General features: G+C 39.5%; 1 protein-coding gene across 1 annotated transcript; it reads right to left on the bottom strand.

The window, feature by feature from the left end:
* Nucleotides 1-3,247: 3,247 nt before the first annotated feature.
* On the bottom strand, nt 3,248-20,660 carry LOC141434289 (synaptic vesicle 2-related protein-like). Its single transcript, XM_074096684.1, has 10 exons — nt 20,503-20,660; nt 19,204-19,366; nt 15,637-15,758; nt 14,745-14,977; nt 12,365-12,516; nt 8,326-8,467; nt 7,653-7,763; nt 6,819-6,985; nt 6,085-6,212; nt 3,248-5,696 (listed from the first exon to the last, which is right to left on the bottom strand). Exons 1-10 carry the CDS (start codon nt 20,636-20,638, stop codon nt 5,644-5,646), a joined length of 1,407 nt encoding a protein of 468 aa, XP_073952785.1. The 5' UTR covers nt 20,639-20,660; the 3' UTR covers nt 3,248-5,643.
* Between the last annotated feature and the right edge of the window lie 1,013 nt (nt 20,661-21,673).

Here is a 21,673-nt window from a genome sequence, read left to right as displayed (position 1 = left end):
TATGTATTTCAAATTTCAAAATGATTTATTCAGTAAATAGGCCGCAATGGGCACTTTTACACGTCATTTTTTAAACTTCCAGCGCTTCCGGAAAGACCATCATTGCCAAGAAGAATGCGCCGCAAGAAAATTGGCAGAAAGTCATTTTTTCATAATAATATAATTACAAATAAAATACTTAAAAACTATATTATACAATTAAAGAAAAAATTATAATAATAAATGTAACAATTTGAATCGTTTGTTTATGTAGAATTGTCATGGCATTATGTATGAATGCTTGTTATAATACAAATCCGGCGCGCAGCGGTACGGCCAAGTGTTTTGCCAAAATGTAAAAGACTTGAAACACATCACACCATTATTTGGCGCTTCATCGCGTGGCAAACCGTCCATGTTAGTTATCTCACGTGTCTTTAAACTTTGAAATTAAAACTAATATAATTTCTTAGAATATATTTTTTTAATAATTCGCAGCTCGTTCGTTGTTTCATTCGTAGTATTAAACTATTGTTTTGGTACCTAATAAAAATCTTAAAATGATACTTTAGTCTCTGCATGTCGGGACTAAAGCTCCTCATTAATGTCTAGGGATTAAAGTTCTTTTTTAAAAATTTAATATGGAAACCCCTAAACAGCCAATAGCGGTATTTGTGTATAGACAATTTTAGGGCGTGGAAATAATCTCAAAAAGACAACTGTGCAAAAATATTAAAACAACATGATTTAATTTCGTGATACACAATGAATGATTAGGAATATGAATCTACTTACGATATTAAGGATGAATTTATTTTATTATCATCATCATCATCATCATCATCATGTCAGCCGAAGGACGTCCACTGCTGGACATAGGCTCTTCACTCAGACCGGTCTTGTGCTTTTCGCATCCACCGCGATCTCGCGATCTTCGTTTTTGGTAGCCGGGCCTCTGCCGGTGATTCACTATAGCACCCCCTGCCCCGCCGTTATCATGGCCGCTACCGGAGCCAGGAATAGCAGGGCCGCCGGGGACTAGGGGTCTGGGCTTATTGTGTGGGTTCATTTTTCTTTTATCTTGTACCTTGGGGTGAAAATGCCTTAGTCGCCACGCTTGGCAGGCAGTTATACCGATAGTTCGCGGAGGACGCAGCTGCCCATCCTCCGGTTTATCCCTTAGTCGCTTCTTACGACACCCACGGGAAGAGAGGGGGTGGTGTAATTCTCGACCGACACCACCCGGCGGCATTTTATTATGCATAGTCCAATTTTTTTTATTCGACTGGATGGCAAACGAGCAAGTGGCTCTCCAGATGGTAAGAGATCACCACCGCCCATAAACATCTGCAACACCAGGGGTATTGCAGATGCGTTGCCAACCTAGAGGCTTAAGATGGGATACCTCAAGTGACAGTAATTTCACCGGCTGTCTTACTCTCCACGCCGAAACACAACAGTGCAAGCACTGCTGCTTCACGGCAGGATTAGCGAGCAAGATGGTGGTAGCAATCCGGGCGGACCTTACACAAGGTCCTACGGCCTGTAAAAAAAAAATACTTTAAAAATAGTTTTAAGTTTGAATCTGTTGGCTAAATATTCAAGAATGTAAAACGTCACTTTACAAAAAAATAAAAGAAAAGAAAAATCGTGGAAGTTTTTTTTTTGCTATTTAAATTTTGAACAGATGTCCATTCGTCGTATTAAGTGTACGTTTTTAAAAAGTAAAATTGTATTTTTGTACAGAACGTCGTTTTTTTCCTCGCATTCAAAGTGAAAAGTAGAGTGCTTAACGCAATCAGACTAAACAACCATAATGACACTTGAACTACAGTCACCCTCGCCCTACTCGGGTGGCTATAAACATCTCGTCTCAGTATGCCTTGATTAAGTCCCTTGTTGAACAATTTACTATTTTTAATTACTTTATCTTTTGGTTGCGTTGACTTAAAAGTGAGATTTTTTTACTGCTTCACGGAGTTAGTAGACCTGAGTATTACATATTAATTTCAACTTGATACCTCCACGCATTCCTGAAAAACAGGGACAGACGGTAAGTTCAACGAACTACAAGTTATCCTATAAAAGGTTCCGGTTTTTCCGGGGTCACGGGGTCACTATAGGCATCCGGTTGTCTAATACTTTAGCAAACCTTTTAAAAAATAACTACCTACCTACCTTTTTAAAATGATTATCTATATTTTATGACTCGCCAGTTTTGAAGGAAATTCGGTTGACGTAACCAGATTTACCGGTCAATTGCCGATTCATGAAACCTGACGTTGCAATGTTTTCGTATACGATTAAAATAAATTAAAACAAGGCCAGGGAATTACTTGACGCTTGTGATTTGATGTAAATATGGAAATTCCAATGATGATTTTGTATAACATCTACAAGAACAGGTCTTTAGATCAGATGCTGATACACTTGAGAATTCACAATTGTAGTAAGAATTCTAAGGGTTACATTACACGTAAAAGTTCACAAAATCAAAAAAAAAATACAATTAATGTATTGTGTGCTTCATCGCCAACAAACTAGTAACAAATTAATTAATTTTGCACTTCGTAGTATGGGCCTGTCGCGTATTTCCTAAAGTATTTAGTAGGTACAGTCACCAGCATTAATATCATCCACAGCGGAGCGTGCAAAAATATCTGACACGTCCTTCCGGCCCTAGTAATAGAGTCGTATCAGATATTTATGCACGCTTGTTGTGTCAGATATTGGTGCTGGTGACTGCACGTAACAATTTGGCTCTCTCTGCTCTTTGCTCTGTTCGTTGTTCGACAAATTTAAAACGGCGAATGCTCGATGTTTAGTTACAATACAAGTTGCTCAAGTGTATCATTAGCACTTCCAACAATAGCAATCCACAACCTTCCTGATATGATAAAAACCCTGTTCGAGATTATAAAGCGAGACATTGTTCGATTCAAATTGATCTAATATGCGTTAATGTAACATATCAATACTTGTATACAAAATATATTACAGTTATACAATAATTGGCATGAACGTTCAATGGACACTCGTTGTGTAAAGATAGTTCGATTTGGTTTTAATAAAAGGCGTAAGTACCTTAATAATTACCATTCTCGTATTTTAGAATTGGTCACTCCACGATGCGGCCGACTGATATTTTTCTTAATCCAAGATTGTATTTTTATGTAGTTATAGTTAAAAACATCGCCTCTCAATGTCGCATTGTTGAATCTCGGTAATCAACAAAGTCAAGGCTAGCCGAGCCAATAAAAGTCGGTGGTACTTTTTAACGTTACTTAATTTATTTATCAATTCTCCCAATTACGTAATGTAACAACGTGATAGTTATTCGAATTTTCATGTCATTTAATATTTCTTGCAGTTATTTAATTTTAACATAGGCGCTTTAATATTTTTTAAAGAAATTTCGGAAAGTTTAGTAGACGTCGCAGAGGACCGGCAGCTTCCTCGGACAAAGAATTAGCTTGTCTATTCAAAGAGGAAACGCTGCCAGCATCTTCGGGACCTTGCCTAAGGGTTACTCTTTAAGTGATTTGTTTTTGTTTTAGGTTTAATTTTATTTTATGTAAGTATTTTAAATTTCGAACATAAAACTACCATGAGACTCACTCATATTAAATTATATTGACTCGGATAACTCACGTCTTAAATCGAGTTTAGCTCGAAATTTTTCGGGCTAATCCGTAGCCCTTCGTCTTCGGAGCAACGCGACTCGGCGGCTGCTGCAACACGCGCACTGCGCGCCGCCGGTCTGCTCGCGCGACTACCCGACGAAGCATGTCGAGCTAAACTCAATTTAAAACGTGAATTATCCGGGTCAATATAATTTCATATAAGTATTTTAAGTTTAAGGTAGGTAGTGTTATTAATTTAATGCTTATTGTACATGTAATTCCAAGTAAATGTCATAATAAATCATTAAAATTACGTAAATAAACATAAGTTAACATAAGTAAACGTTTGTTACATAAATTTTCAATTTATTATGGAACATTTTTAAAAGTACGAAAAAAAACACAAATCTGACTCAAGCTTAATAGAAGATAATAATAATAACAATAGAAAACCACATACATAAAAACGCACATGAATTAAAAAAATATATAAAAACTGTGACGTATGTAGGTAAACGGTCCAAGTTCCATCTTAGGCCTCTAGGTTGGCAACGCATCTGCAATACCCTGGTGTTGCAGTTGTCTATGGGCGGTGGTGATCTCTTACCATCAGGAGACCCACGTGCTCGTTTGCCATCCAGTCGAATAAAGAAAAAAAAAAGTTGTACTTAAGCGTGGCCTGGTGGTAAAGTCGAGTTCATACAATTGTGAGAAAAAATATGACCAAAAAATCTAAACACGCATCTATGCCGTTAACAATAGAGTCGTGTTCAGATATTTTTGATCACATTTTTTCTCACAAGTTTATGAACTCGACTGTACTTAACTACTGAAGTCCACTCGTTCCTGAGAAATTGAAAGAGGGTTTTGACAGACAAACGGACAACGAAATAATACATTAGTAATTCCTTTTTTGAGCAAAAAAACAGTAAATATGAAGCACATAATATTACTTAAAGAATATTTAAAAAATTAAGCCTATTATGGTTATTAGTACTACCTAACTGAAAACATGGTTTAACGCATCAGCTTACGTCAATCAACGTTAAATAGGTACTTTTAGTCAGACAAGCAAGGTGGAATTGAAATTCGCTTACCCGTGGTACCTACTGTATGTATTACCGCATATGCCACCAGTTTAATGAATTCTTATAAATAATTAATTATTTTCTATATTAGGCAATAGGTATTAGAGCCCAACATTAATGAGTAGGTTGAAATTAAATGCAAACGGCATGCTTTACGTAACTCACTCGCTACGCTCACTCGGCTTAAAATGCTCGAAAATGATGAAAATGTATACGGTAATGAAATGAGGGTTTAAAAGCTAGATGGCGCTGTATCGTGAGGTCAGCTTAACAACTTTCTCGTCGTCTTTCGTGTCTCGTTTGTGATTAGCTATAGTACATTGTGTCTTAAGGGCGGTAAATAAGGAATTACGAACGAGAGTCTATTAGAAGCCCGAAGTCGAAGACTGAGGGCTTTAAAGAGTCGATGTTCGTAATTCTAGTACCGCCCGTGCGACATACAATGTTTTTCATCACATTTGCAAGTAAAATTTTATATTTGTAAAAGAAAAAATATAATTCTTACAACTATTGGCGATACCTTAGGCTGTGCTCTTGGCAGCGTCGCCCTCTACCTCCCTCGGCATGCGCCGCAACGTGCGTGTGCATGTGGTCCATGTAGTCCTGCAGCAAGAGCCCGCGCAGCGCCATCAGTGCGGGCACTGACTCATTTACCGACCTTGGGCTTCATGACAAGCACATTAAGGTCGAGGGTTTTATTTGGGGGGTTGCAACTAAGGTAGCCTGCATGTTACGACACTGTTTACGAGCAAGTGTGATGAAAAATAACTAAAGCAATCCTGCCAATCGGTGCAAGATTGTAACGTCACAGGGGCCCCTTGATACGCCACGCCATTTTGCGATATTTTGCCTGTTAAGATACCCTCAATTTTAGCTTATTTCCCATGCATTTTCTACTCCATATTGTCGTTCTATAAAAGCTCTTAAATATTCTATGCAATATCTTCAGTACTTCAGCTTGGCTGCAAACTGTCACTGGGGAGCAGTGACGCAGCGATGGCACCGCCTGAAATGGAATAATACATACATACATAAAATCACGCCTCTTTCCCAACGGGGTAGGCAGAGACTACATCCTTCCACTTGCTACGATCTATAACATCTGCCTGCAGATAGATATCTCTTTTATGACCTATCCCCACAAGTATAACGATATGGCTTGGATTATAATTTAAAAAACTTCACACTGAGCACCAGCTAGCAGAGTTCTGTAGAGCGCCCCCAATCAATGATTCATCTTATCATGGTTACATTGCCGACGAAGACGCTACTGGTAGTTTTTTTTGACATTCATAATTGCTTAAATTGAATAAATATATCTTGACTTTAACTTACTAAACGTCTGTGAGTACGACGGTGAATCTCTAACAAGCATTAACTAGAGAGCCACTTACTGAGCACTAGCCCGCAGGCTCCGTAGAGCGCGCCCGAGCAATGGTTCGTCATGGCCGCGCTGACGATGTTGGTGCCGCTGAACGCGCTTAGACGGGCCACCATCATCCCCAGACAAGCCACCATGCCTCTGTAAAATTGAGAAACCTGTTAACTAAGGCTCCTATTAACTAATTCCTATAACCAGACAGCAGAACTCGCGCTTGCTGTGTTCTGGCGTACTCTCCAGTAAGATAGAAAAGAACATGACTGGCATACTATGAGGTTTTATCTTAGTCCTCTAGCCTGGCAACGCGTCGGCACCCAATTCTTTGTATTGTAAGTGGTTATGGGTGGCGGAACTCATTCCATGAGCCAATACTTCTTTTTCCACCATGCTTTATAAATTATAAATCGTTCTCTACCATTTTGAAGTAGGTGCCTCAGCACAAGCCAGCAGCAGTAAGAGAAACCCAATAGATGGTATTTTAGGTAGAGTCATTCACGATGACGCGTGCCGTGGTTCTTATTACGATATCATTAATGTCTAATTTTGACAAAATCACGCGTCTTCATGGATGGCACTAGGTATACGTGAGGTTAATATAGGGTCCATTCATGTTGGCTCGTGCTAAGGCACCGACTTCAAACTGGTAGAAATCATTTACATCTCTCTCTACCTTTCCTCATTTTTAGCTATCTCTCTTAAGGCTCGTGTGTGATATGATATACGCTTAATTTCCTTCTAAAACCTCACCTGTAAGACGTAGGATACAGCGTCACGAAGTACGAAGATATGACTCCGAAGACCATGGCTGTTGTCAGGAACACGTAGAAGAGGAACAGCCCGGACAGTGGCTCCCCGGTCAGGTCGATGCCCGCCGCGGCCGCTGCTGCGATCACTAGGATCACTATGGTCATCACCTGGTCATGAAGGATATAGTTTGGTATACTTTGGTCAGGGCCGACTTTAGCCGTTTAGGCGCCCCAGGCGAATCAGGTCTTCGACGCCCTGTTAGCGACAAGCGACGATGGTCATCACCTGGTCATGAAGAATATGGTTTGGTATATTTTGGTCAGAGCGGCTTTAGCTATCTAAGGGCCTCGGGCGAGTTATGCTTTTGATGCCTTTTTGGCGACATGCGTCAAAATTACAGGTCGTGTTTGCTAGGCACAGAATACTTACTCCTGCGAGATGTCTCTAAAAGTTATAACGGTGTTGGCAAGTACAACAAAATTAATCTAAGTTGACACTTTTTGCCGTCCCGTATTGGCTTCTGTAATGGCGGAATATACGCATGTAAGTTAATGGTGTTTTAATCATAAAATTGTACAGTAAATTCAACTTACCAACCCCTACCATTTTAATAATCTAATTATTTAATCCTTTATAACAAGACACATTATATATTAAACTTCATTAAAAGCCTTCTACCTGCACTGACAGTCGAACATGGTCCTTTGAGCCGGATATGAACCAGCGTCCCATGGATGTACAGTCCATAATATGTTTTGTTTGTTTCTAGTTAGAAAATAGTCGACAACTCTTTGCTTCCTCGCCCTTGGTGGAACTAGTCGCTAAGATACTTACTTTCCTCTTGCCTGCACATTGCGAGATGAGAGCGTTCAGCACAAAGAAGGACACGCCGTGTGCGCAGCCCGCCCAGATCGTATTGTCGTTAATTGTGTTCTTGCACTCCGTCTGCAACATTCAATAAGTAAATAGCACATTTACGTGTCTGCGTGGTATATTTATTAAGTCAAAAAATTATAAAAACATATATTTTTATTATTATTCAAAAACGTGAGAAGCTTAAAAACTTCTAGTTATGTGACCCGCCCAACTATTAATTAAACTTTAAATTACTTCTATTATATCCTTTTATATCATACTTTTTGATGTTCCTGTGAAAATGGTAACCTAAAGTTTCTATAACATATTGCTTTCATTTGGTACCTAATTGTTTAAATTGAAGAAATAATTAATCCCTCCTCCATATTTTTTTCGTGGACGCCATTTTGAAATATAAGATACCCTATGTCAGTTCGACAGCTTAATCTAATCTAAGTTGAAAACCGTCCAGCTGTTTAGGCTACAGAAAGGACCAAAGAAATAAACATATCTATATACGCTCGTAAAACTAGCTCTCCTTCTAGCAGTCGCAGCAGCAGCAGCAGTTAGGTTTAACCGACCTCTCAAAGAGAGGATAGCTAGCATTTTCACTAGTCATTTATTATCCAGCAAAAGATATCGATCCCCTTACCGTGCTGACTTCTTCGACGGCTGTAGAGTTGTCGCTGCCCATAGCGAAGAGGTCGCAGAACCCTGCGCCAGCGACGCTCGTCTCATACGACGTGAAGAAAACGTTGAAGATTGTCGGCAGTATGATCGCGAAACTGTTGTTCCTGGATACGAAACAACACAATTTTCTTAAAATAAATCATCATTATCCCAATATCATATGGCTTGAGCCATAGTTCAGTGCGGATTGAACTTCGCACGCACCATTGTATTACTTAGCAGGTTTGTGCAGAAATCCTCACAATGTTTTTCTTTACCGTAAAGCTAGACCATGTTTTTATGTAAAATAAGTATTTGATTGATTGATTGATTGATAGACACTTGACACCAATTGCCCTAGTCCCAAACTAAGCAAAGCTTGTGCTATGGATACTAGGCAACGAATAAACATAATAGATATCAAACACCCGGGACACGAAAACTAACATTAGTATTTTCATACAAATATCTGCCCCGGCTGGGGATCGAACCCTTGACCTCAAGCCTCGTAGTCAGTAGTTAGAGTACAGTAGTTAGAGTACTACAGTCGTCAGTCTTTACCAATTTATGCATACAGATTCGCGCCTATGGATTAACAAAATATGGGCTAGGGCAAGTTCTGTCTGTGCCGTCCTCAGTTGTATAATAGGACGGACTAATCGCTTTCCCGATGGCCGATAGGGTCAGAAGGTGGAACCGCCGATGGTGGCACCGGAACCTCAGATTCCGAACCTCTTCATTCGAATGGCGCCGCGGACGGGAGCGAGCTGTCGGTAGGCCTCCAACAAGATGGAGCGACGACCTGGTTAAGATCGCGGGATCGCGGTGGATGCGGAAAGCACAAGACCGGTCTGAGTGGAGAGCCTTGGGGGAGGCCTATGTCCAGCAGTGGACGTCTTTCGGCTGACATGATTATGATGATGAATCGCCGTCCGTGGTGTCGTAAATGGCGACTAAGAGACTTGTGAGCGTTATCAGGCTCACAAGTCTGCAAAGCAAGGTGCAAAGTTTGAACTTAGTATCTTGCCGTCTTGCTGATGCTAATATTGGGCCCATATAGGCTCGCATACTTATCGGAAGTCCGAATGTAATGTTTGTCAGAATAATCGTTAGTCATAACTCTTTTTTCTCTGAATCCAATAATTGTTGTGAATTGTTATAAAATATGTTTAATACGGGAGTGAGAGGGACGGTACGATACGAATTTTCGAGTTTCGTAGTAGCCCCACAGCAGCGCTCTCTATTACGAACTCCGGAGTCTAGTAGCTATAAAAAAAATATAATAATGTTTTTCTAGGGATTTCGTATTTTGCAGGGAATATTCCAAGTTTACGTATATTTTATACCTTAGGTAAACTACTAATAATTCTCAAGAAAACCGTTATAGTTTTCCTTGTAAGTTTGATATAATTACTATCATCCTGAATTCTTTCAAATTTTTCCATCCACTGTTTACATTTTATAGGGGGGGGGGACGCTCGATTTAAATGAAAATTTGCACTTTAATATTTCGCAGAAATCACTAAAGCCCTAGTGGTTTTAAAACACCTATCCAACGATACTCCACACTATAGGGTTGGATGTGAAAAAAATAACACCCCCACTTTACGTCTATGGGAGTTACTCTATAAAAATGTTTTTTGAATTTTTATTGTACCATTTGTCGGCATAGTTTACATACTTATATATTTGTGCAAAAGCTTATACATTACAGCTTTCTAGCATTGATAGTCCCAGAGCAAAGCCGCGGTCGGACAGACAGACAGACATGGCGAATCTATTAGGGTTCCGTTTTAGCCATTTTGGCTACGGAACCCTAAAAATACGACTGGATACAGTTTACCGGCTTCAATATCTGACACAACAAGCGTGCATAAATATCTGATACGACTCTATTTCTAGGGCCGGAAGGACGTGTCAGATATTTTTGCACGCTCCGCTGTGGCAGATATTAAAGCTGGTATAAAAGTATATATAATCCATACTAATATTATAAATGCGAAAGTGTGTGTGTTTGTATGTTTGTCTGTCTTTCACGTCGAAACGGAGCGACAGATCGACGTGATTTTTGGCATAGAGATAGTTTAGGGGCCAGAGAATGACATAGGCTACTTATTATCCCGGAAAATGCACAGTTTCCGAGGGAACAGCGCGCGATAACCGAACTCCACGCGGGCGAAGCCGCGGCACAAAAGGTAGTGTATGTATATAGGTAGGTCTCTGACACTTCAATAAATGTACATCTAAATTATCTAAAATTATCTATAACGCGCTTTAGACATGACGGAAAATTTAGTTACGGCGTATGTTTTGTTAAATGTACATAGTAAATATCTATTGTTTTACCTTTTACAAGTCTTTTTAAGCCCAATACAGTTCAGACGCCAAAGTATGTCGTAATTTACATAATTGTAATTCACTATTGTACAAAAATAAACAATAAAAAATAAACCCACAGATTACTTTAAGCAAAATTCTTAACCTTTTCCCCTTTTGAAATTGTCAACAGATTTTGCCAAAAACATGCGTTTCAGCCGATCATGGTAAGCGCGTCAAAATATTCCGTTTAGTCAATACGATATTTGACAATTGAATTGTGCCATATAAGCTTTATTATTATAAATTATATACTGCCAATGTTTAAACAAGAAAAAAAACAATTCAAAATTGTAATTTTCATTTTTTATGTTTTTACTTTTACTATTTATTTTTAAATTTAACTCTAAGCTGACATTTTAATTGTGTTAAATAATTTGTTAATACGTTAATATTAACATTTAACCAACATAGTAGTGTTTTGAGCAGAAATATAGATTTTCTTGGTACTTACCTGAAATAACCAAATAAAATAATCTTTATCTCAAATATAAATTAAATTTTGTGATATTTTGTGAAATCTTTACATATTTTCTTTTTCTCTTTGCAGTAGTTATGGCGCTACTTGCGTGTGACGACACGTTTTTTATAAAATAGTCTCTCTGTTTAATCTTGCAAATTAAAAAATATCTGCTTACTTAACTACTATTTCACGCTACTTTTTTAACACTTCAAAAAAAGTCAGGTTATCAATTCAATGTGTTTTTTTTTTTTTTTTAATTTTCTGCCTCCAAGTCAATGGAAGATTTTGTAAATTTTTTTTTGAGTTCAGTAGGAATGCTTTTCAATTAGGTCTGCAAGCTCAAAATTATCTGATGATCGGATCTTATAAATCGAGGGAACTCTTCAAAAATTCTTAGGGACCCTAAATTTGGATATATCAGTAACTTGCATTTGCATCTGAAATCATAATTTGGTGAAGTTTAACTGAGATGAAGAGATTTGACAACAACACTCTATCAATTACAAGTATTTCGGATTAAATTTTTATCATGATTAATATACTTACCTAGATAAGCAACTAAGAAGAAGCTTTAAGTTAATGATTCTTTCGAACTGATCTGATGCTGAAGCCAGAAGGTAGGCGACGGAACTCTGTTATAAAACAACGTAACTAAGTCGTGTTTGGGCTTAATGGAATAGTTGTGAGATGTTCTTTGGCTACGAATCACTAAAAAGTGAGAAATAAAAAAAAATTTAACAAAAAAGTAAAACCGACTCCAAAAAAATAAAAAAATAAAAAATGGAACCGACTACAAAACCCTTGAAAATATTTTTCTAGGTAAGTAGGTACTTACTAGCTCGAAGTCGGTGACTCAGCACGACCCAGCAGGAGGGATTGAAACCCATAGTATGTAGGAAGTAGACGACTATTGTGAATCCACTCCTGCTGGTCGTGCTGAGGCACCGACTTCGAGCTAGTAATACCTACTTACCTAGAAAAATATTTTCAAGGGTTTTGTAGTCGGTTCCATTTTTTATTTTTTTTTTTTTTGGAGTCTTTTACTTTTTTGTTAAATTTTTGGTTTTTCTGATAGGCAATGAAACCCGTCTAAACAACGAGCCACTTTTCTCTCCAAATCGATAAATTGTCATGAGTGCATGACTCATGAAAGACGCCTAGAATAATGAGAACAAATACTTACGCGATGTAAACAACGAAGGTCAAGTAGTAGAGCAACAACGTCCTCCCCAAGAGAGGGGGCTTGAAGAGAGGCGCTATCTGCATCCAGAGAGAGCGAAGCGAGAACACACCCACTTCTTCCTTGGTGCCTTCTTCGAGGAAAATTTCTTTTACCTAAAAACAAAAAGACATTCGATAAATCCAAGCCAAAAAAGTTACAACTAACATAATACTTTCTCTTTACACCACAGCTACGTCAGTGCTAAACGTATATAATCCGTCTACTTGCACATAATGTCACTTCGATACCTACATTATGTCACACATATACCCATGAATGAACTAAAATAATTTCTTTGCTCATCCGCGACCTTATGATAGCTAAGTTTATGCAAGATATGCGTGTTCATGCAGTTCCTCCACCTCCACACTGTAAGAACACACACAAATCACACAAACCCATCTATCACCACCACCACACTACACTGACGCGTTTCGAATAGCTTGGGCCCTGCCCCGTTACCGGCGGCAAACTTGGTTAGGTTTTTATAATATTTTTACTTTGTAAGTACTTTTCTGTATTTTACTTTTTATAACTATTATAAAAGCCTAATCCTAAGCATGAAACAAAATAAAGAATATAATATTTGTTTATTTCTTAGAATATGGTACAAAAGATGGTCGAATTACATTAAGTGCGTCATTCCTGCCTCATCGGCGTAGAAATGTTATATTTACAATTTTATATTCGTTAAATTAAATTAAATTATCCAATTATTGGCGCAAAATTAGCTAAGGTTAATTTACAATTACAATATTATACAATCTTATGGAATACATTAGTTTAATAATAATTCAGAAAGTCATTAATTGAATAGAAACACATGTCAAGCAACTCAACTGTACACCATGCTATCAGATGTTAGACTAACAAACCACAACAATCTCTGTCTGTGTGTGTTGCTCTGAAGATGAGCTCTGGTTGAGTTCGAAACGGGTCAGTGTAGTGTGGTGGTGGTGATAGATGGGTTTGGTGATTTGTGTGTATTCTTACAGTGAGGAAGTGGAGGAACTGCATGAACACGCATATTTTGCATAAACTTAGCTCGAAAATACAAACTGAAATATAGATGCACAGAAAAACCACAAAAATAAGACCAGCGCTGGGAATCGAACCCAGGTCCTCGGCATTCCGTGCCGTGTGCTATACCGCTACACCACCGCTGGACAACGATACAGACACGAATTTCTCCTATGCACCTCATATCTAAGCTTGTGTTGTTTCTTATTAAAAGATTCCAAAAAAAAACAATCTTAATAAACTTAGCTATCATAAGGTCGCGGGTGAGCAAAGAAATTCCTTTAGTTCATTGATATGGACCTCCGCAAAGTAACGCCTGATTCAATAAATTACATACCCATGTGCCATTACGTACAATTGATACCATGTATAAATATATTACGCAACGACATAGCTGTTTTCCGTGTGATAGCGAAGGGGCAAGTCAATAAAGTTGTAATTAATTTACGTGCTCTATCATATTGGTACCAAGAGAGAGGGTTACTTGGAGCATGTGATCACTTGCGCCTGAGATATTATAAATCAACCAACATTTAGGGCAAAAATGTAGACCGCCTTCGAGACGGCTTGACCGATTTTTAGGTTTTTGGTATAACGAGTATTCGGTAGGTTGAAATAGGATGAACTCGATTTTAAGAGAAGTTTCCCTGCCGTTAGTTATTCGTTTGGGATATTGCTGTCTTTATCGCTCGTGACATAAGCGCTCGCAGCCGTCCCCCCCCTTCCGCAACGCCGTCCGTAATTTATATCGAGATAGCTGTAGGCTAGGGTAAGATTTGAGCGGTTGAATTTTGGGTTTTCCTCAAATTATACGAAAAGTATAGCACAGAAATCAATGACATTTTACAATCAAGATATTCATTATATTTTCTATGCCTGTGATTTTTTTGTAAAAATGCTTTATTAGTCTGTAATTTTCGTGCAAAGTTGACATCTTTTATTTGTCGACTTTTGAGCTCCTGTAATTCTGATATTACACATTTATATGAAAATCTGAAAAACCACAGGCAAAGTTACGTCTAGTCCATAATTACAAAATTTCATCTATTTCTGTTACCTAGTTTTCAAATGAAACCGGGACTACGTTTGTATGGAGAATGGAACGAAGTGAGTGAGTTGCCTACATTTTTATGGGATAATAAATATGGCAAAGCTTTTTTCTAGGTGCGGATGTTTAGAATTACTTCAATATCGCTTCTGTCACTCTCTGAATTGCTTAGCGAAATGGTCACTCTTCACCACTGGTAGATTTGACAACGAAAGTGTAGGTACAGTCAGCGAAAAAAGTCATCAAACAACCTTGTATAATTATTATACTCACAGGATACTCTCCCTTCCCTCCGTTGACTTCATACATCCTCCTCAGCACTACCACAGCATCCTCAGTCCTGCCCACGTTGGCCAAGAACTTGGGACTCTCACTGAAGTACCAGAGCACTGCTGCCCCCAGCCCCAGAGGCAGAGCCATCACGAAGGTCAGGAGACGCCACGGCCGGTAGACCAGGCCCAGGAAAGAGTAGGCGAAGTCCAACTTCATTATTAGGAAGGCCCATACTGGAATACGCGTAGAAATAAGAACATGATTATTTACATCAATAGTAACGATAGAGCTTTATTTCCAAAAAAATAATTGAAATAATATGATATTATGGCGTCCTACGGACATTTAAAAGACATTGTGCTAGTGCTGCATTCTGACGGCAGAACAATGCACTAATATTACATATTGAATAAAGACCACATGAACTAAAGTCATCGACATAGCTGGTAAAATATGCAAGTTGAAGTGGCAATAGGCGGGCCACATCGCTCGAAGAACAGATAACCGTTGGATAAGATAAGAAAATTCCTCGAGTGGTGACCACGAACCGGAAGATGAAGCGTTGGCAGGCCTCCCACCAGGCGACTGACGACATCGTGAGAGTTAAGTGGCGAGTTGTCGTTCATTGTGGCGTTTTAAGTTGGCCTTTGTTCAGTAGTGGAAGTCTTCCGGCTGATGATGATGATGCTGAGAGACCACATAAAAACTGACCGAAAGAAAAAAAAACTTGGTCGGTTTTTTATACACGGTCGAAGTCATACTTAGTATTCGACACCCGAATGCCCAATAGATGACACTCTGCTGTCACTTCAACTACTTAATGATATAAAATTAAAGACGGCAGCACTATCTGGTGAGGATATATAGAGATGATGGAGATTATGAACCTTACTGTAATAAAGAGTGGGGGTGAGCATCAGCGCTGCTGTTATGAGCAGCATGTAGCGCGCGCGCTTTTTGACCCCGCAGCACTCCCCGAGCAGCGCGTACGTTGCCGACTCGGCTGCACTTGACCTGGAATCAATGTAAACCTTAATGAAATATAAACAATTACTTTGCTCACCCGCGTCCGTATACCCTTATGCAACTCCTCCACCTCCACACTGTAAGAACATACACACATCACACAACCATTTAACTTTAGTTAGTTAGGTTTGTGTGATGTGTGTGTTCTTACAACGTGCAAGCTACATGAACACACATTTGTTGCATAGACGTAATAGGCTCATATGGATCTCCAAGAAGTAACGGCTTATTCAATAAATATTGCAAACCTTAATCTTAGCGTAAAGGCTCTAGTCAAACTAGAATAAGAGCCCGTGGCATGCGTTATGGAAATCTTCCATACCCAGAATGTGAGCCCCATCGACCAATGAAACTGGACTCTTAGGATATAAAAAGAAAGTACTGAATGACTGACTCATCAACGCTCACCTTTGAACCTAGAAAGCTGAAATAGTGTAAAAGACAAGCTAGAAACACACTGACGGCGAAAACGAAGCGGTGTGGTGCGGCGAGGAGGCGGTACCGCTTTTAATATTCGAGCTAACGTGCAAGAGGCTAATGGAGCTGCCATTGCATTTAAAGGAGTTGGGTGGACTGTAGGTTTATTAGGAAAAAAATACCTTTTGCGAGATGTGCCTAATAATTTGATTAGGTTAGAAGGCAGAATGATGGGCTGGGTCCGGAGTCCTGGGTCGCTCAGGCTGGACAATTCCACCTCTTCAACACCTACACATTCACTGCACGTACACAATTCGTGTTGCGAGAGCTCTCGATTAACAGAAAAATGCCAATTTTCACTGATTTTGGCGAAGCGACGCCGGCGGCGATGGCGCGCGCAGCGGAGGTTATTTGCGACTGTCTGTTGTCAAAGCGCCATCTTCCTTCGTCTTCCCAATTCAAGGGATATCGGCCACTTCCGATTGAGGGCGTAGATAGCCATCCCTTTCGCGCGTTTTCGCTGAGGTTGTGAGGGAATGGGATAGGAGCAGGAAACAGCTCGTGCATTCTATTTTTTAGAAATAAGGGAAACAGTTTTGACTAAATGTTTTTCGCGCCGGCGGCGCGCGGGAATTTGAATCTTAGCAGCGCTCGTTAGATGGCGATACTCAACAACATACACTTTTAAAAATATTTAAAATAAAAACTGGCGTCAACATAGGCCACACAGAATACCACGCGAGAAATAAGCGTGGTGCGGTATTCTGTGTGGCCTCTTTCATGTTAGCTCTAATATTACAACTAGTACCACCTCCGCGCCACGCCGCACCGCTCCGCCTCCGGCGTCAGTGTGTTTCTAGCTTCATTGACATACGAGTACTTAGACACAGAGATAACAGGGTTCGTAACCTAGCAATGAAATACTTCACTCACATAAAGCGGCAATTACACTGCATCGTTCACCTAATACGGTCGCCGAATTTGTTTCAAACTACTTCGGCGGACGACTGTCGCCTTTACATTAGTCTGTCCGTCTACTACGGCGGTCATATTAAGGCGGTGGCCGACTACCGTGTTCTTTACACTTTTGCGGTCGCCGCATGGCGAACGACTCAGTGTAATTGCCGCTTAAAGTTACTTTATCCCTTATTATTGAAATCTACTTATTATATCGCGAATTCATAAATTCCCGTGGGATCTCCGATGGAGTTGTAGTGAAGACATTAGCTAGTTTGGCATTGAAACTAAAAGTTTTAAAACACTTTCGTTTAGTTTCGTTTACAATCCTCTACATCTCTTCATCAACAAGCGAGACAAGTCATTCAAATTTTCCGTTTATCTTGAAATACTACTCGAGATAAAGATAGGTATGTTTAGCATTTTAGTGCATTGTTATCTTCAAAGCTATGCCGAGTGCTTCCCAGATTTTGTTCTCCTTTGTTGAGTTATCGCTACTGATCTGGTACGCTAGACAGAACTCGTCAAGTGTTATCATTTTTACATACAATTGATTGAGGAAACCCGTTGACCTAAATACGAAGTACGTGTAGACACTCAGTCCTACGATCCGATTGTCACCGCCAGACAGATATCTATTGTCTTCTTCTTCAAGTGCCAGTTCATTACTGAAAGTTTTTTTAATAGAATAAAACATATTTATTTTCAAAGAACAAGGTTGGCAGTCAGCTCCTTGTCTTCTATTTTCTTTCAGGGAGTGAACAGGGATTAAAACCATCGAGAAACTGTTGAGATTGGCGCTTCATAAGAAAAGATACTAGGAGCCTATTGTCTACCCTGCATTTTATCTTTGTGTTAACTACCTAATTGTAGCTAATGATTTTGTGGCATGCAATACAAAATGTTTGTTTGTGTATTGTTTTATATTATATCACATGTAGAAATGGTTGAGCAATTTTTTTTAAGGCCACCGTATACGAAGAATGACAAACAGAACCCTGCTAATGCCGCTCTACTGTGAAGATCTGTCACTATGGGCCTCTATTCTGAGGAGGCCTGTGCTGCTAATTGAATGCATGCAGTATATATACTTTGACTTTGACTTTGAAAAATAAAGTTATGTTTTTAAATAAACGTAGGATTAAAAATGTCGATACTAGCGCTAAATCAAGACACATGAAATATTGCACGATTGTTGTTCATAATATAACGTAAATGAAGTCCGAATTCAATTCTAATTAGGTAATGTCAGATTTAATGATTTTGCTAGCTACATACCTACATTCATTTGTTTCATTACTAATTCCATAAATTGTTAAAGCAGAATAACTCAAGTTATTTACAAATCATTGTTTCATTAAGTACATCTTATTGCCGAGACACAAGGTCGTAGATATCAGCAACAACGTAGCTCGGCTCGGTACATCTCGTATTTGCTGTCAGCAGCTGTATCAGCGTATTCAAGACGCGCTTGCGCACGTTTTGTTTTTACAAGTGCCATTGTCAAGTTCTACTTCTATGCTAATGTAGTAATTGTTTCAAGTTTGTGTAAAATTCTTGACATTAGGACAGGGTCGACGTTCGTTCTTCTACTATTTTATATATGTTTAGGGTTCCGTACTCAAGAGTGATAAACGGAACCCGGAAGATTGTCCGTCACAGGGCTGTATCTCAATTACAGTAATGGATATACAGCTGAAATTTATACATAACTAGCTGTTTCCCGCGATTCTATGCAATTTTCCAGGATGTCTTATACATATATCTACTTCCCACGGTTCCAAACTATCTCCATACCAACTTTCATCAAAATCGATTCAGCAGTTTGAGCGTGAACAGTTGACAAACAGGCAGACGGAGTTGCTTTCGTGTTTATAATACTTATTAATAAGGAAGTACGGAAGTAAGGAAGTATGTGTAAAATTAAAAATAAAGAAATAAAGAAACGTAACTATTATTTTTCTCCTGCATGAGAGCTTTAGACCTAGCCCTCTCCTTGCAGGAGGAAACTGTGCGGCATTAGGACTTAATATGGTAGACATGTCGAAATTTTACTTACATAGCTGAACTGATGAACCGCAGAGAAGCCAGCACCTGCCAGTTGGGCGCGAAGCTGCTCAACGCTGCGCTAACGAAACTACCGCACATGGCACACATCAGCACTAACTTCCTGCCACGAGTGTCGGACAGGTATCCCCAGGGATACGACATCACTATTATGCCTGGAATCAGTGGTTACAATAGTAAATTGTGTCTTAAGGGCGGTAAATAAGAAATTACGAACGAGAGTCTATTAGAAGCCCGAAGTAGGAGACTGGGGGCTTTAGTGAGTCGATGTTCGTAATTCTATTACCGCCCATGCTACATGTTTTTCATCACATTTACGAGTAAAATTTTATATTTGTAAAAGAAAAAATATAATTCTTCCAAATATTGCCGATACCTAAGGCTGCACTCTTGGCAGCGCCACTCTCCCCCTCCCGCAGCATGCGCCTGACGTACGGGTGCATATGGTTTTTCTGCTGCGAGCGCAGCAGTATCAGTACGGGCAATGACTCATTTACCGACCTTGGGTATCATGAAAAGCATATTAAGTTCGAGGGTTTTATTTGGGGGTTGCAACCAAAGTAGCCAGCATGTTACGACACTGTTTATGAGCAAGTGTGATGAAAAGTCAGTTAATAGGGAGTGAAGCGGTCGAATCTCCTCGTGGCTCTAGCGTAAGTCTAGATTTAGTTTAGACGAATCCAAGTGTTGGCTGCATGTACCTATCACTGGCAGCCAGCGCTGGCTTGATATTAGCCTCGTATAAACGGTTTTTCAAGGCAACCCAGCGCTTGGCTGCCAGAATTGGCGGGAAAAGAATGCTGCCCTGATATTCAAGCCACTCGCCACCCGCGTACCCCACAACTCCAGCGTGTGTGCATCACAAGAATAATCCAAGAATTAAATTAATCTGGTTGGCTTCATTTAAACCAAATAACCCAGGCATGCGCTGGCTTGTCTGGGGAATGACGCAAGTCTTACTAGTTTCGGCTAAATCTTGCTAGAGCTCCCTTCTAAAGGAAAGGGGTGATAGCAGTGCTTGGAGAACCTTTTGTTACGAGTAAGTCTTGGAAAATGCGTCTTATGAATAAGGCGCGTAGAAATCACAAGAGTTCGCATGGCTCTTGAGTGTGTGGGTTCCACTGTTGGCCGTCCTGAAATGGGGTTCTTCTCAGCATCCACCCAGCAATTGTCAGCAGAAATACTCCTCGTAGCCACCAAGCAGCCCACCTTCCCGGCACCGAATGCTTGGTACATTCTGGGCCACAACGGTGAGCGATCCAAGTAACCACAGAAAACGACCAGGACTTACCAGCAAACGGCATGGAAGACAGCACCCCGATCTGCTGCAGCGTCATGCCGAGGTCGCAGGTGGAGGCGGTGACGATGATCCCCAAGCCGAAGATGTCGATCCCCATGGCCATAATGACCACGAAGCAGGCCAGCATCAGGCAAATGTTGTATTTGCCATTGCCTATTGGAAAATCTAATTAAAAAGCTTGTAGGAATCTTTTGGTCTTGCTCAGCCAAAGCCAAAGTGGGGTGATTTTTTTTCTCATCCAACCTTGTATTGTGGGGTATCGTTTGGATAGGTCTTTTTAAAATCATTAGTGGGTTGCTAAAACAAATTTTCGATTCAGTGCAAAATATTCAACTTTAAAGTGCAAATTTTCATTAAAATCGAGCTTCCCCCCCCTCTAAAATCTAAACCGGTGGGTAGAAAAAAGTATATCAAAATTTCAAGGAAAACTATAACACTGAAATTCCTATTACTCGTACAACCATCTTAATTTTGCGATCAATTTCGTTGCCCAGACCTACCAGTCGAGCGACTAACTCAGAGATGTATGAACTTTACTCAGTACTACCCGTACCCACCCAATATTATTGTTGAGTTAATTCGACTTTATCATAATACCATAGTTTGAAAGACAACGACGGCAAAATGGACTCGCAACCTTAATCACGTGTATGATGGGCAGTGGAATTAAAATTGAATCGGTTTTCTGGCCAGTAAGCAGGTCATTTACATCAAAGTGATCTTGCTTGGCTAACTATTACAAGGTCTGATGAGATAATGGCGGTAAAACAATCATTAATGTGGTCACAGTACTGTGAGAGCATTCAGCGATTATGCGACCACTTTAGAAGGTAGGTACTTTGTCGGTTTAACGTCACTGATATTTTTTTATAGTACCTATGACGAAAAGGTACTTAACTAGGTGTCCATGCATTTATCTTCTTCTTTCCTTTAGATATTTCATTTAAATGTTAGTTCCTCTGGGTATAAAATGTTCCTTAAGGTTCTTTTAAATGCATAATAATAAAGCAATTAAAAATTAAGATTTTTAGAAAGATTTTTCTCGCGATAAAAGAATAATACACGTTTACGTTTTTTACGTAGAAAATTTACGTTTTATCAGCAATACGCTTACTCAACGAAATCTAAGATTTTTTTGAGACGGATAATATTTTAAATAAAT

The sequence above is a fragment of the Choristoneura fumiferana genome, chromosome 13 (genome assembly GCF_025370935.1).
Source record: "Choristoneura fumiferana chromosome 13, NRCan_CFum_1, whole genome shotgun sequence".
In the NCBI taxonomy this organism is placed as follows: domain Eukaryota; kingdom Metazoa; phylum Arthropoda; class Insecta; order Lepidoptera; family Tortricidae; genus Choristoneura; species Choristoneura fumiferana.
This window is presented reverse-complemented; position numbering and strand designations above follow the sequence as displayed.

Bases quoted from the DNA above. Each gene is read 5' to 3' on its own strand.
- LOC141434289 (XM_074096684.1), bottom strand. From the start codon at position 20,638: ATGCTGGCCTGCTTCGTGGTCATTATGGCCATGGGGATCGACATCTTC. The intron at 7,764-8,325 runs GTAAGGGGATCG...TGAATGTTGCAG, and splicing joins CCGTCGAAGAAGTCAGCACG to ACGGAGTGCAAGAACACAAT. The intron at 6,213-6,818 runs GTGAGGTTTTAG...TCAATTTTACAG, and splicing joins CTGTATCCTACGTCTTACAG to AGGCATGGTGGCTTGTCTGG.